At 43.5% G+C, this 16688-nt stretch overlaps 1 protein-coding gene and 1 long non-coding RNA gene across 2 annotated transcripts; one reads left to right on the top strand and one right to left on the bottom strand.

Moving 5' to 3' along the window:
- Positions 1-2818: 2818 nt before the first annotated feature.
- LOC111258181 lies at positions 2819-15348 on the bottom strand. The gene is made up of 5 exons (XM_022829028.1): positions 15238-15348; positions 14661-14862; positions 4819-5736; positions 4113-4718; positions 2819-3947 (listed from the first exon to the last, which is right to left on the bottom strand). The coding sequence occupies exons 2-5, from the start codon at positions 14844-14846 to the stop codon at positions 3120-3122; spliced, it is 2538 nt and encodes an 845-aa protein (XP_022684763.1). The 5' UTR covers positions 14847-14862; positions 15238-15348; the 3' UTR covers positions 2819-3119.
- Positions 10936-14305, top strand: LOC111258182. Its single transcript, XR_002678787.1, has 6 exons — positions 10936-11112; positions 11205-11309; positions 11529-12699; positions 12927-13238; positions 13362-13642; positions 13903-14305. It is a non-coding gene; the product is annotated as an uncharacterized LOC111258182 (long non-coding RNA).
- Positions 15349-16688: the final 1340 nt, after the last annotated feature.

The following is a 16688-nucleotide window of genomic DNA, read 5'->3' as shown; positions in this document are numbered from 1 at the left end:
ATGTTATCTAGTTAATTTAAAAAATATTACTTCATAGATAACACAAATAAGAATGAATAGTTAGTGACTTCTTGTCACTGTAGGTTGAAATAACTCATAAGTTATAGGATGTTTCAACCCATAATGAGAACTAACTACTCATTATAATTTATGTTATCTATGAATTAATATTTTTTAAATTCACTAAATAATATTTATGTGCATGTGTAAAAGTTTGAAATAGTGTCGAAATCATTTGCCAAGTATTTAAACAATTTTGAATTTTCTTGAAAGCACTGTGCTGGCGGGCGTGTATGTGGCCCACCAGCACAGTGGCCTTTCTGATGGCGGGTGCTGCCCCATGGGCACAAGAAATATTTGTGCTGACCGGTACCAATTACACCCGCCAGCAGTATCTATGCCAGTACAAATCGTTTCGGTCAGAACGAAATCACCCAGGCGGCCGATGGCAGCATGCTGTCAAGGAAGGTGCGTTTTCCAGAAGCATTAGAAGCCACATACACGTATGTGACGAAAGCCGTCCGCATCAATGCACGCGACATCGCACACCGGGAGGGAAGGAAGGAAAGAATAATAACCTTAGTTTAGAGAAAGACATTCATGGAGGAGGGTTGGGTCTCCTGGAGAGCGACCAACTGGTTAGGGCGGGCTGAGATGACACTACGTCACAAAAACATATGTCCTGTGGCTAAAACATATTTGTGCCTGCACATTTTCTGTCAGCACAAATGCGATCTGTGCTGGCAGGTGCTTGCCCGTCACCACAAACGCAAACGCGATCTGCGCTAGCGGATGTTTAAGAAGCCCGCCAGCAAAGATAATTTTAGGAAAAAAACCGCCGTAGGCGCTTGTCCATCAGCACCATGGCCACACCGCCGCCTCGTGCTGCAGCTCATGTCGTCGTGAGCCGCCTCAGGCCTCCTTGGCTCTGGACTCCACCCCGTGCGCCCACTCTAGAGCGCTGCCACGTACGCGTGGTGACTCAGCCTACACCTCGACGCCATGCGCCAGCCGCGGAGCTCTGTGCGAGCACATCGAGCTCGGAGGCGGCATCGAGCCTCTGATGCCTTCTTCCCCAACTGGAGTCGCCGTGGGGCACGAAGGTCCGCGTCGAGCTCGGCAGAGGTGACCTCTGATGCCTCCTTCCCCAACAGGAGCCATAGCCGGCTGCAACAACGGCCAAGGACATGAGCAGTGCGGTCACCTCGTCAGCAGTTCGCTTCATCCCCGATGCGTGTCGGCAATCACCCTCCACATCCTTGCCAAACTGAGCAACGAATCCGAATGAAACAAAAGTGTTGCAGTGATCATGTTTTTTCATCTACTATAATTAGTTCCGCTGCACCTATTCTTGCGAGATTGGGCACGTACCTCAGACGAGCTGCATGAGCAGCGGCAGAAGCTCGCCGTTGCGCACCTGAGCTGCCCATGGGTCCGCCAGCCGCAACGCCTCTGCTCGTGTTTGTCGCAGCTGCCTGTAGCTCAGGCCAACGCGGGCTTGCCCGCACCGGACACCAGCGTGGGGCCACCAGCAGACGGCTCCACCATCTGTAGCTTGCCGACGCAGCATGTGCCGGCCACCGCTCCATCGCTCGAGCCGTCCACAGCTTCACTGTGGAGATAGAGACAAGGGAGAGAGATGTGAGGATGGGAGAGAAGTGTGCAGTGAAAGTGATAATGTTGAGCAATGCAAAGAGATAAGGTAGGGATGGAGCAAAGGCATCGGGTGGAGTGCACCAATTTTTTCGGTTACACGCATGTGTCTCCAAAATTTTTCGATATTTTCACTGGCGGGTGGATGCAGGTGTACTGGCGGGTGACATTATGACCTGCCAGCATAAATCTATCTATATCTATATTTTTTTTCTTTTGATTTTACTAATGTAAGTATATAAGTTCAAAAATTATTGGAACTTCTACGAAAGAATATATATAGTCTCGTGCATGTAAAAATTATATTGAAATATATATGATAATTTTTTTATGAGTTAGTTGACAAGCTCAAAGTTCGACTTGAGTTATATGAAATGTTATAAATGAAGTACACATTTGTGAATAATGTTTAGTCCAATTTCTTCCTAACATATTGAAACTTTGATGCTAGGGTTGTGGACCACAAAATGACTCCCTACCAATTTATAGAACTTTCGGACCATATTTAGATAATTTAGAATTGTTTTTCACAAAAGGCTTTAATAGAAGTGGTAAATATGCCAATTAATGTTATGAATCTTTCATGTACTTTCATGATTTGAACTAAAATAGAACATGTGCCTTTAACACCAATTAATTTGAACTTTTTAATCTTACTTGTGAAAATTTAGTTTGAATATCAATTAATTTCAATAAACTTGCTTAAGATAATTTAAACCTTAAAAATAGTAAATTACTTCTAAATTTTTTGAAACTCCTACACAAGTACACATACCTAGTGTAATGCATATTACAAATATCTTATGGTATGTAGGATAAAGTTTTTAACTAGTTAAGTAGTTTTAACCCTTCTCATTGATGTAAATCAAAAAAAGCATTTGTGGTGGCGGGTAACATAAGCACCCGTTAGCACAAATTGCCTCCATTTGTACGTGCTGATGGGCGCTTATGTCACCCGCCAGCACAAATGCATCCTAGGTTCCTTTGTGGTGGCGGGTGGTACTTAGGCTTGCTAGCAACCAAAAATCCATGTGTCATCACAAATCGTTTTTGGCATAGTGTGAGCTCGGTATGGACCTCGCTGCACTTCTTATCCTGGCCAAGACTGCGCACGTTCCACGTGAGGAAGGAACCAGAAGAGCTCATCACCATGGAACAAGGGACATCACCAGTGAACGGAACCAACATAACATAGTTGACGTTACAAACATGAGGGAGAACATGGTACAAGGGAGCCCTCTACACCCTAACAAGCTATAACACTGGAGTTATATAAATGACAAACGGAACAAGGAAAGCTGAGAAAGAACGAAAATCAAGGAGGCACGGCGACACGGCACACAAGAGTTCGCCGGGCACGAAAATGATCAACCCAATGCACGTTGACATGATCTGTTACAAAGAAAAGGGGAAAAAAAACATACTGATGTGGCGCGGCGACATTTTGCACGGTTCCAACCTGCAGGTTAGCTCCCGTAGCTAAGCTGTAGTTCCCTCTCCTCGACCGTAAAGTTGCGCACGAGGTGGATGACGTCTAGTGCATCCGTTGGGCCCTTGACTCCGGTGATGTCCGCTAGTTTCGGGTCCATGGTCCATCTGCCGTACCTTTCATCCTTCCAGTCCAGCAGAGCTATTGATATGAGCTCCCAATGCTCTATGTAGGCCATCAGTTGCTTGGTGAATCGCGCGCCGGTGTTCCAGCCATCTGCAATCGTCTTGTGGAGAGGATTCATCCTTGCGGACTCGCATACCATGACGATCAGGCCTGCCAGTGCCCGCCTGGCACTGGCGTCGTCACCATCCGCCTCATCTGGAGAGAAGCGCGACAGCACGCGCACGGCGTCGGCCGCGAAAGTCTTGCCCAGCCTCATTGAATCCAGTCTTCCCTCGACTTCCTCATCTCTGACGTTCAGTATGCTCTCGTACGTGAGGCCCCAGTCTAGAGGTACTGCGTTGTATTGTGATGGGAGCTTCCAGTCTCTTGGGTTGCTAAGCTCGTAACAAACTTCGTTCTGGTTCATGAAGCCCAGGCAGTACAAATTGTTGTCCTGAACAAATAGGGTTGCCGACGACATTCCTTCCTCACCCGCCACTTGAAGCTTGATGCGAAGCCACCTCGCACGACAATTCCTGGCGAGCAGTGGGTGTTCTTGCAGCGTGGAGGGGAGGCTATCCAAGATATCCCCGCTGTCTGGGTTGTTGGCTAGAGTGCGACGTAGTGTCGTTATGGATCTCTCGAATGTCGCTACATCTTCGATGGGGAATGTCGCTACATTCCTAGACATCTCTTTGACCTGCAGTATGTGAATTTAGTTAAAATGGATCTGTAGTATAATATAATAATAGATCAAATGGAGGATATGACTATTCGTTTAAAAAAAGGAGAAAGTGGAAATGGTCTTCCATGCATGTCCGGTGCAGCAGCTAGTGCTCTGCTCGCTAGTCTATTCAATGTTTACCTCCGGGTACCAGGCGATGTCAACTTTAACTTCGTTGCCGTTGTCGTCTAGGCTACTTTGACTCAAAGTTCCATTGTCAAATTTGAGATTAACTTCCAAAGGCATGGGCCCCTGGTCGTTGGAAGCTTCCGTCTTCAGGTCCACCTCTATGTGGAGCACCTTACCACATGGCACCGCAACCACATTCCTCGCCAGCTGAAGAAGGAACCACGAGTCGCCGGCGGGGGAGAAACACTGACCTGCCCCTTGTGTCGGTTTGAATAGGATGCTACCGACTTTGAAACCATCGATGCGCGCTTTGATTTCACCATGGACGTCATTGAGAGTGTGCCCATCCTTGAGCCTCAGCATGACCTGCTGCACAGTGGCCTCCAGGGCGTCGGACATCACCGCGTAGGTGACCTCTGCTAGTAGCTTGCCGTCCTTATCTTTGATCTCGCCGTAGGAGGGGTTCACGGCATCCACTTTGTCGGCGTTACTTTGGTCATAGCAATCCCATTCGAATCTGGCGGGATTGGCTTTTGGGATGTCAACTTTGATGGTGAAGCTCGCGTACGCTGAGATGCCTCTGTAGGGTCCAGTCAGCACCAAATCCACCATTCGTCCCTGCATGCAAGCACTGATCGATTAATATAATATATATGCATGCTTGGATGTGAAAAGATTTATATGGATGGATACCAGACATTAGGCATGATATATATACCTCTTCTCCTTGCTTCGCGTGCTTGTAGATGATCTGGCCACGTTTCCCGTCGAAGACGATGATTTTCGTGTCAACGACACTAAGATTGGCATGCACGGCCAACAGCTCCACCAGGGGTCGGCCATGGCCGGTGCATGACTGGAATGGAGGTGCGTTGAGCACGAGGTGCATGGCTTGTAGCTGCGGAATGGGATTCAAGTTGGCATAGTTTTCACTCTTCCACTTCCGTAGCTTGCCTGACGTCTTCCCATAATAGCCCCACACGTATTTACGCATCAGTTCCTCACTGAATCCGTCGCCGGTGCTCCACCCACGTGCAAAGGAGTCGTGGAGAGGATTCAACCTTGCGGACTCGCAGACCAGGACGATCAGGCCCCCCAGTGCCAGCTTGCCGTTTGTCATACCAGTCACCTCATCATTTGGGTGCCTGGGGCCTGACAGCCTGCGCACGGCCTTCATAGCGAAGTCACGACCCAGACCCGCGTTGGTCAGTTTGTGCACAATTTCATCGTCGGTGGCTCCCAGCATGGATTTGTAACTGACGGTCCAATCTAGGTCTTCGATATCATTATGGTGTCGTCGCGGGATAATGGCTTCGCTTGCAGTTTTGCTGTCGATAAGCCTGTACAATTTTCCATTTTGGTCCATGAAGCCACATACGTATAAGCTGTCAACCCGCATGATTAGGGTTGTAGTCCACCTCGTTTTCACTTGCAACTTGACGTGAAGCCACGACCACGGTTCACCATGCAGCTTAGCGAGCACTGGGTGTTGTCGGCTGGATTGGAGATTTTCTAATTCGATTCTGTCCAAGATGTCCTCGCGGTCTTTGTTGTGCTCAGCGAGGATGCGACGTAGATCCATTATAAACTCAGTGAACGACAATGCATCTCCGATGGTGTACTCTACATTTTTGACCTGCATAACGGGAATTTAGTTAAAACAAGAAGGAAGGTGATAATAAATATCTTTGGCAGAATAGCTGTTTTTTATTGTTCGAAAAAAAATTCTAATTTTCAAAGAAAATAGCTGTGTTTTTGTCCTTAAACTTTCTACCAGGTTCAGTTTTATCCATCAGCTACAAAAACAAACCGTTTCAGTATTCAAACTTCTCCACACGGTTTAGTTTAATTAGTCCTTCCCCCACGTATTTCGTCCATGAGCTACGGTTCGTAAAATAACCTTTCTACCCTCTAAATGCAATGTACAAGCGGCTACACAAGAACATCCACTTTATACTACAGTGAACCACTCGACCTAGGGGGTGTAAGACAGCCTCTGGACTTTTTTTTAAGAAAAGACCTTCTCACACAAGTGAAAAAAATCCCGAACCTCTACCCCACCTTTACACAGGGGCCTGTAACCCTTGTGAAACTACCACTGCAACTACGCCCAAGTAGGAGGGCCCAAACCAATCACAGTTATGACTCAGGCTGGACCTTGACCTATGCTTTCATTATAGTGAAAGATGAGGGAATTGTTTTAACCCCAGTCTGAAAGTCGATTCCAGATGAGGGAATTGTTTTAACCCCAACCTGAAAGTCGATTCCACGTGGAGTCGAACCTAGGACTTTAGGAGTGCTACTGAGGCCATCTATCCAACTCAGCTAAAGGCCCGTTCGCTACTACAGGTAACCACAATGCCAAAACATATTTATGTCGTGCATGTGTGAAATTCAATATTAGTTAAATGTAAATGCCTATTATGGAAAATCGTTGGCATTTTTTCTTCAATGGCTTATTCCATGTCATTTCTACCAACATGTTTTTTCAGCCTAATATAGATGTCCCTATTTTTAGCGTATTTTCTAGTAATATATATTGGTTCACACACACACACAAAGATGACAAAACAAAAGCATAGCTTCTATCTACAGAATTTTTTCACAAAAAGAGATATTATTACGCATGTATGATAAATCCGAGGCTCTCCAAATGGTAGTATTTTTTCGCACAATATTATAATTCCTATCGAGCTAGATGGACTAGTTTCTCAATTTAAATAGGATTAACTCAGTCCTAACAAATGGAATTTTGATTCAGTTACTCCAGAACTCCCTCCTTTAAAAATCCAAGCCATAAGTTAAATTTCTCCAACTTTGAATAGATTTATAGAAAAACATAATAACTTTTTCGCGTGGGTGGGTGGATTGCAGCTTGCTTGGAATCCTTTCATAGAGAGAGATCGCTGACTTGCTGGGCAAGCGGCATGATGATCATCGGGTTGAGGTTTTCCTCCATCGGAGTTGATCCAACGGATGGTAGGCTGCTGATGAGCGCCGAGTCGATGGAAGATGCGGTGGAGTCGGAATCCACATGCATGCTCGGAGGTAAAACAACGTCGGGGCGGGATGCCATCGAGCTCGCAAGGGAGGATCTCACAATCACCCCTACCTGGCGTGCTAACTATCGGATTTAGTAGCATCATAACTGACTGGATGTTAAGTTGCTGATGAGGTGTACCCACATGGCAAAACATGTATGATGAAGGACTAAATTGATATGTGTGGAGAAGTTTAAAGACTGAAACAATCATTTTAATAATTAATAAAGAATTCTGAGTCTAAGTTGAAGCCATGTTGACTGCTTGTCATACTCTTAATAAAATTCCTATCAAAAACAAAGAGAAGACACTATTCGAAAAATGGGAAAATAAAATATTAACACTCTCATACTTACGTACTTAGGGTTGCTTGGCAAAGGTTAATGTACCGCTAAGAAGCGCAAGCTCGAACCAAAAATAGTTGATTGTGTCTTTCTAAGCTATACCTTTTATAGTGTCGGATATAGATTCTTGATAATTAAATCTGGACTACTGGACATGCATGTTGGTACAATCATGGAGTCCAGAGATGTCACGTTCTTTGAGAATAATATTCCTATGAAAGAAACATCTAGCAGTTCTAATCAAGAATTTGTTAATTCCCCTGAATGTAATGATACAATAGTACACTTTGAACAACCACTTGAGGAGAATCATGAGAAGGATGACAATGAAGGGACTCGAAAGAGCAAGATATGAAGGACTGCAAAGTCTTTTGGTGATGACTTCATTGTGTACCTTGCAGATGACACTCCAAGAACCATTGCGGAGGCTTATGAATCTCTTGATGCTGACTATTGGAAGGAAGCAATCAGAAGTGAGATGAATTCCATAATGTCTAATGGGACTTGGGAGGTTGTTGATCATCCATACGGGTGCAAACCTGTAGGATGCAAGTGGGTGTTTAAGAAGAAGCTTAGGTCTGATGGCACTATTGAAAAGTACAAGGCAAGGCCTATGGCTAAGGGTTATACCTAGGAAGAAGGCGAAGATTACTTTGATACTTACTCACCAGTTGCCAGATTGACCATGATTTGAGTACTACTATCCTTGGCTGCCTCACAAGGTCTTCTCGTCCATTAAATGGATGTTAAGACAACTTTCCTTAACGGAGAGTTGGATGAGGAAATTTACATGGATCAGCCTGATGGTTATATAGTACAAGGTCATGAAGGAAAGGTGTGCAAGTTGTTAAAATCTTTGTATGGCCTGAAACAAGCTCATAAGCAATGGCATAAGAAGTTTGACAAGACTCTCACGTCAGTCGACTTTGTTGTGCACGAAGCTGACAAGTGTGTAGTACCGCTTTGGTGAGGGAGAAGGAGTGATCTTGTGTTTGTATGTTGATGACATATTGATCTTTGGTACTAATCGCAATGTGATTGAGGATGTTAAGAGATTCTTGTTTCAAAGCTTTGAGATGAAAGACATGAGAGTCGCTGATGTAATTTTGAACACTAAGCTACTGAGAGAAGGCAATGGTGGGGTCACACTTCTGCAATCTCATTATGTGGAGAAAATCTTGAGTCGCTTTGGTTATAGTGACTACAAGCCTACTCCCAAGCCTTATGATACTAGTGTGATATTGCGGAAAAATCGAAGGATCACAAGGGACCAATTGGGATATTCTTAAATCATTAGCTCGCTAATGTATTTAGCTAGTTCTACAAGGCCTGACATCTCGTTTGCTGTGAGCAAATTCAGCAGATTTTTTTCAAATCCCAGAGATGATCACTGGAGTGCTCTTGAGAGAGTAATGCATTATCAAATAGGCACCGCGAGTTATGAATTTCACTATGCTAGGTATCCTAGGGTACTGGAAAGCTACAATGACTCAAATTGGATATCAGATGCTAATGAGACAAAAGTCACAAGTGGATATGTGTTCACACTTGGAGGTGGCGCTGTTTCTTGGAAGTCTTGCAAGCGGACCATCTTAACGAGGTCAACAATGGAAGCAGAACTCACAGCACGAGATACCACCACAAATTGAGGCTGAATGGCTTCATGATCTCTTGATGGATTTGCCGGTTATTGAGAAATTGATACCGACTATCCTAATGAACTGTAATAATCAAACAATGATTGCTAAGGTGAAAAGTTCTAAGGATAACATGAAGTCATCAAGGCATTTGAAGAGGCGGTTGAAGTCTGTCAGAAAGATGAGAAACTCTGGAGTGATAGCATTGAACTATGTCCAAACAGCTAAGAATCTTGCAGATCAATTCACGAAAGGTCTTTCACGAAATGTGATAGATGAGGCATCGAGGGAGATGGGAATGAGACCCACACGAGAGTTGTCATAGTGGTAACCTATTCTATTTGATCGAAAATCCCGTGAACTAGAATGACGAAACAAGCTGTTGACTAACTTAGGAGTGTACTATTGTACGAACCTACTCCGTTGGAGATGCAATCGCTCCTAAATCTGCATGGTAGGTTGATAAACACCTTAATGTGATCCGAGTGGCTTATCTTAAGCAAAGATGTTAACCTACAGAAACATCTTTTGAAGAACACACCTATATGAGTTGACTGATAGTCACAGTCTATGAGATTGGGTAATCCCTAGAAACTCATGAAAAAGCCCACAAGTATGACTTATATGCTTCAACTAGAGGGTATGCATTTTGTAGCCTAGTATCGGTAATGAACCAAAGTGAAACTTGTTCGCACAAAATTGGCAATTCAAGACATAGTCCATTGTACAATTGTGGATAAATGTAGCTTAAACTCTAGGTTGATGTTCAATCTTAATCAGGTCTCCACCAAAACACCGGTATATCCAACAGCAGTCGAACAAATTCCTAAATGAGCCATGGAATTTGGTGGGGATTGCTAGAATAATTAGGTTGTTGGCCCATTATTTAATTGATCAAATAAATTCCAAGACCCATTAGTGGTGGCAGTTACAAAAAGAATAAAACCAACTTTAATGGGTGTGGCATATTAGTTGATGGAAATTAGTGACGAGTAACCAACTATGCTTAAGTGACTAGTAAACTGCGATGCTTGAATGGCTGACCATTACTAGTAACTGGTCTTCTGATGGCCCGTATCAACTACATTAATCTAGACACTCAAAGGTCTTAATGTGCCTATTAGAGAGACTCTCCTTCTCAGTCTTCCGTGCATAACACACAACTACTACCAGAACCGGAACCACTGTTACGCTGCGTTTTGCTTCTTCGTCCCGGCAACTTGTATGCACAGGAACACACCGGGAGATCAAGCCTCCAAAGCTGCACCCTTGCCTGAGACTCTGCACCTGAGGAGCAGAAGGGCGATCATGCTTTTGGGGAGCGCATCTACGCGATTACTTGCTGCACACCTCTTCTTCCTGGAGGTGCAATTGCACGGCGAACATCTGCACGACATCGACTTCGATCGACTACACCGAATAGGGCCGACACTGGCCCCACTGCAGGGTACTTTCTTATGAATTTTTCGGTTCATTACTTGTTTTCTGTTATTTCCATCGCATGCTTTATGTTCATTGTTATAGACACAAATGTTCATGCTCCTATTTATACTATCATTTATGTCGTGCTTTATTTTATATTTTGGATTACAGTAAACCGTAAGATACTTATAATTCCAAAAGAGATGTCCTTTACTCCGTCCATGCCAATCTATACACTCAGAAATTTAACACTATGAAATCGTACCGTCCAGATCTCATCTCGTATCTTCTCCCTCCTTACTCACCCAGATCTAACGGCCCCCGCCCCCGCCTCCCTCGCGCTATCTGCCCTCACCCCCGACCCCAAGCCCCGACGCCTCGAGTCCTCGACCTCGCGTCTGCCCCCGTCCCCTCAGTCCTCTCGCACGCCCGTCTCCCCCCTTCATCACCTCGTATGGAGCTGTGCCCCAGATCCAAATTGGGTCCATCTCTGGCCTCCTGGACAGCATGAGGATGCGAAGGGCAATGCGAGAACGCCAATTGCCCGATTCCATCTCTTATTCCGCAGGTGAGCCATTTTTTCCTTCCATTGCATTGGGTGGCTCGGCCTAGGATTTCTGATGCAAGCGATGCCATATGATGGGTGTTGGTTTTGTGCAGATGGTGGTGCAGGTAGCATGTATGGATGGGTAATTTACATCCGATTTGCATCTACCTCTTCTGGACACCCTCAGGTCGTCCTATGCTGTTGATACAGCCGTTGAGGTAAGCCAGTTTTTGCCATTTTCTACACGTTTCTTCCAGAAACTGGATGCCTGGATCATTTTGCTTTGCGCCTACAACAGGATAAACATAAGTTACAGAATAGCATGTGTGGGTAGGGTACTTGCCTGTGTGGTTAGGTTACTTACGCATTGTTGGCTAACTCTGATGAAGAATTATGTGATTCTGTGTAATTTACTAAAAAATATTCTTATTTTGTAGGAAATCATGAATCTGCCCAAGTGCCCAGAATATCATTTTTTTCTTTAGCTGTATATTGCTTTTGAGGTTTGACCATGTATCCTCCAGTCAAGTTACTAGCAGGAGCTAGCTCTGCCTTTCATTAAAGATAGAAAAGAGATTTATGTATAAGCAAAACAAAAGGGTGCCAAGACCAGGGTTCACATTATCACCGATAGATTTCCCATAACTTCAATATATCTGTTTTGCCTGCAGGGTCCGATAGAATTAATTTATCACCAAAAATATCGGTGGTCCCCACTATTTGTTATTTTATGAGCGCTAGCGTACACTTTTGTCCTACTTGCGGATTCCCCTACCCTCATTTTTATACATTATTATGTGTCTTTTTAAAATTGCATAGTTCGGAGAGAATCTATATTTATTTCTGCATAAATTGAGTTTATTTTAATAAATTTTGTCCGAAAAAATTTCTTTATCACCAATAGAATTCCGATATATCCAATATTCCCGTTTATCACTAACCTCTAATATTTTTTTATTTATCGATAATGTAAACGCTGGCCAAGACCCACCCCGGAGCACTCACCGCCCACAGTAGGCCTCAAGCGAGGCCGCCCCTGGATAGAGACACAAGATAACTTTTGTTTGCGCTTTATAACAATCAATTTGCAGGATAACTATGATTGGTTGGGAGTTAGGAGTTTCATTGTTGTCACCTAGGGAAAGATAGGGCACAAAAACAAGTGACCCTGAGAATGGCCACCTAAGCATATGAGATTTTGTATTTTGGTTTTAGGTGTGTGAACGCAACTTCAGTGGTGAAGCAGAACAGGAGCCCTTTGTTCAGTTTTATTAGCCAATATAATTTTTTGGAGCATGTAAACAGCGTATAAATGTTTTAAGCAGGTAGTAAATTAATTATCCTTATGATCGAGTATGCCGTGTCTGTTGCTTCCCTGCAGGCTGCATACACTGCAGATATATTCTAGAACTGAAACTGATAAAGATTTACTTTGATGATTATTTAGACATTGCCATGTATTTCTACATGGCCAATTTTCTTTTGTCTTTGTACACTCAGCTGAAGGAATTGGACATCGTTTGGATGAAGGCCAAGATAAGTAGGAACCAGAGCAGCAACTCCTTTCATGCCCACTGCCTAGTACCCTCTGTTCAATTCAAGGAATTGGTAATTCTTCCTTACAAATTATCTCACTGCTATTTCACTTTCTTTCATATTGTACTGCGACAATTTGAATTGTGAATAGTAGTGCTGGATGGATCTTCAAAGGTGACTGATTGTGATGGATTTACTATCTATTAATTGCTTCTTAACTGGCAGCATATGTTTATGTGCATTTTGTGCACAAGAGATTGCTTCTACTATTAATTTGTTATTGACTACTACTCTCACAGGTGGATGAAGTACTCAAGGTAATTAAGCAAAGCAGAAGCACCAGGTAATTCAGCAAAATCGATTCCTACTCCAACCTGTCACTCTCCTCGGCATCCCAGCGATCGAGATCCAGATTAAATGTAGTGCTTCCTCCAAATCAAGTGCTCAAGTGCTTCTTCTCAACGTGAGCTATTCAGTGAAGATTTGGTTGGGCTCACATCACAGATTTGACATTTGAGCTGCAAGAATGGGGCTTCTGTTCTAGGGATAAATTTCTGTTACAATTGTTATATTGATTTGCATTTTGCAATGAAGTCCAGTTGTAAATCAAGGTATGCATTCAGCTACTCAGTTTGTACCTTAATTCTTTTGCAAGTTCTAAGATTGACTATCGGCAAGAAAATAATACTGACCAGTTATGGTCTACTGATGAATAGTTTCATATTTTTTTTCAGCAAATGATCTATACATGAAAATAAATGATTTGTGAGAGAAATGGATTCCGTATTGCCATGGTTGATGTGGATGTAAGAATTTATGGGTAATTGGAGGCGGTTCAGAGTTCTTTTGGACATAATCTGCTACAAAGTTCAAAGTTCTGTTGGTGTCGAGGCCAGTAGTGCTTCTTATAGTTATGTCCCAGTTTGAATGGAAGCAGCACCTTGCCAATGAGTTGGAATCTACAGCTCGCAACCAGAAACGTATTTCAAGTAGAGAAGAGTTCGTCAAGGATAGGGTGAGTCACACTTTGTATCTGAATGCAGATCAAACTGAATATCTTTTTTATTCAGAATCTATCATTTTGATCTGAATGCAGATCAAGTCTGCTGAACATTTTGTGCCTGTTGCACTAACAATTCCATGCTTCTGAAATTTTGCTTTTTGCACAATGCAAATGTGGCCGATCCTTCTGTCATCTATCATAATATGAATTTCTTGCTCTTTTTCTAGCTATGGAATCTTCTGTTACTTCAATTAGCTTTTCTCCTGTCATAGAATTGTGCAATCATTTTCTCCTGTCGATGCAATGGCCTTTTCTTGAGGTGGCTTGCAAGGGTGCTGCTGCTTTGTGTCGTACGTGGCTGCATCTGCCATCTGTTCATGTAACGATAGGAGATGTGGCTCATGGAATGGTGAAGGCATGGCTTCTGCATCCTTGATGTCCGTGGTGAGCTCTTCCTCCCAATTCTCCATCCCAAATATTCGGCCTCTTCCTGTATGTAACTACCTTGGACGTGTGTGTGTGTTGAGATCTTGTATATTTTTTATTATGTTCAGCAATGGTAGAAGAATGCGGGATTGCTTCTCAAGGATTGTAGTCCCGTGCCAAGATATTTTACTGTGATATGGCCACTGCGTACAATATGTTTGTTGAAATATTTTTCTGGTTTTTTCTTTATATTATCAAATATTACTGTAGCGTTTGGTGATATACTGTTCATTCCAGTTTACATTATTTACGTCCCAATTGTGTGACTTTTAACAATTTGTGCAGACCAGAAGAATGAGCTACATGGCATTATTTCCTTGTCTTTTGAATTTATCCTATATAAGTGAATTGTATATATTTTTCAATGCATTTTAAAATTGTAATATTTTTCTCAGATATATACAGATGTCTTACTAATTACTATACTGATTGATCTTAAATTGAAACATCTTTTCAGTACCATGAGCATGCATGCTTTGACTGTTTACTTGCAGATGAGCCCCTTCCCGCAGCCCCTTCATCACCCATCCCATGCCCTACTGACCTTGAATTGGCGACGATTTTGGGGCGGTGGCTCGTCGATTTGGCCGCCGGAGGATCTCGAGGGGCCAGCACCGTTGTGCGGGAAAGCCCCGCTGGCCGAGCAGTGCTGCTTGCTGCCACCACGCGCAGCGCCTCCAGCCGTGGCCCCACGCCGCTGCCTCGCTCCCTTCTTCCTTGTGGAATCCATCCAGAAATCTTTCCAGCTGATCAAAGGTTATATAAATTAAGCAAGCAATCCGGCTAGGAATCGTTCTAGGCAACGGTTCCCTGGGAACCGAACGGGCCTTAGCTGTTCTAGCTTTAAGATCCACTAGACCCATCTAGCTTAGTCATTAAACTTGACTCGACTATCTACGAATCCTTAACATTTCATGGGGGTAGATAGTATGTATTATTGAGTGCAGTGTGAAAAATATATTGGAATAAGTTAAAAGAACTCCTTAAGTTTTTTAAAAAATAACATTCTTAATATTTCATCATAACAGCACACAGCCATCCTGCTATTAAGTTTTATTACTCAAGCAAGCTAGTACATACTAGAAGCAAAGAAGATCAGGAGTGAAAAGGAGGAACGTTACCTTCTGTGAATTGGCACTTGGAGTGGAAGCGGCGACGACCGCGAATCCGCGATGCGGCTGCTCCTCGTGGTACTATAGATTGCCTCTCAACTTGAGACTAGACTAGTAGTCCCGTTGCCCTAGATGAGAGGTGCGTAGAGGTCCATGGTCCATATATACACCCGAAGAGTCTCAGTGAGGCGGGCTTGATGACGAGGGGATGGACGTCATTTTATATTATTTCCCTAACCAAATTGATACTAAGTGCTACATGGGCGGCATAATTTTATGTCTTATCACTAATCCACCCACGCGTGGTTTGCCTAATGGATCGATGAACTAAGCATTTCACCGGACGAGGTTTATTATCATGCATTTTTATGCAAGCTGCAGGTTGTTTTTCGCCGGCCACAAGGCTTCTACTGGAATGGTAACTTAAAAGATACCAATAAACTGATCAATTTCATATCGCCCACTGGTGCTCTGGATTTATGTGAAAAAGTCCTACTTAATTACTATGCAAGTTGAAGGCTGAGTTTGTGACTCTGTGTTGGTTAGTCCACTACTAGAATCCTAACTTTAACCAAGAGTTTGTAGGACTCGCCCACTACCCGTTGGGAAGAATATTATTTCCCGATGGTTTCGTAGTTGCTGACAGTGCAACCAAATCCCTTCGGCTATTTGATTGAATTGCCAACCGTTCCTGTAATGCCCGATGGTTTAGATTGACACCATTGGCTAAGGTTTGAACTGACCGACGGCGGTTCCCAATAGACACCACATACATAATAGTGCTATTTGACATGGTGAAAAAGAAGTCAATGGTCAAAATCTAATTTAAATGGCTTTCACCTTCTGAAATATGTCTTACATTATATTGCTAGACGATGGGAGTAGATAGTATACAGAGACATCCCAATAGACACCACATACATAATAGTGATATTTGACTCATGGACTTAGTGCCAGCCTGGGGGGCTGCATGCCTCAAAAGCGGAGAGGTATTGGAGTAATTAACCTTAGAAAATGGTCCTAAAATTAAAGGGGAGGAGGTTGAATAGGAGCCTTAAAAATTATTTGCAAGAAATTGATGCCTACGTCCTGAAAGCAACTAACCAACGCCTCTTTTCTTGTTGCAAAGTCATGTCCATGTAGTCAGCGTGAGAGGCTACTAGATCTATATGGACAATGATATAGGAATGTTTCAATGTGATGCAGAAGCAAACTCAAGAAAGAACCAAGGCAATCAGCTCTAAAGGCAACTGATCTGACCGGGGTGGTTCAGCTCGTGCAACCTTGTAGTATTTGGATTGTCTTCAAATTTTGAAAATTTGAAAAGCACCTCCCCCTCTAAGCTACGGAGTCAAAGAACGGAGCTCTCTGCATTCATCCGTGGGGCTTGGGGAGAAATATAAGAGTTTGAAAAGGAGAGCACGGATCTAACTGATTTGTAGCCAAAACTGGTGGTGATG

The sequence above is a fragment of the Setaria italica genome, chromosome VIII (assembly GCF_000263155.2).
Source record: "Setaria italica strain Yugu1 chromosome VIII, Setaria_italica_v2.0, whole genome shotgun sequence".
NCBI lineage: Eukaryota > Viridiplantae > Streptophyta > Magnoliopsida > Poales > Poaceae > Setaria > Setaria italica.
Note: the sequence above shows the minus strand (reverse complement) of the source record. Positions and strands in the feature narration are given on the sequence as shown.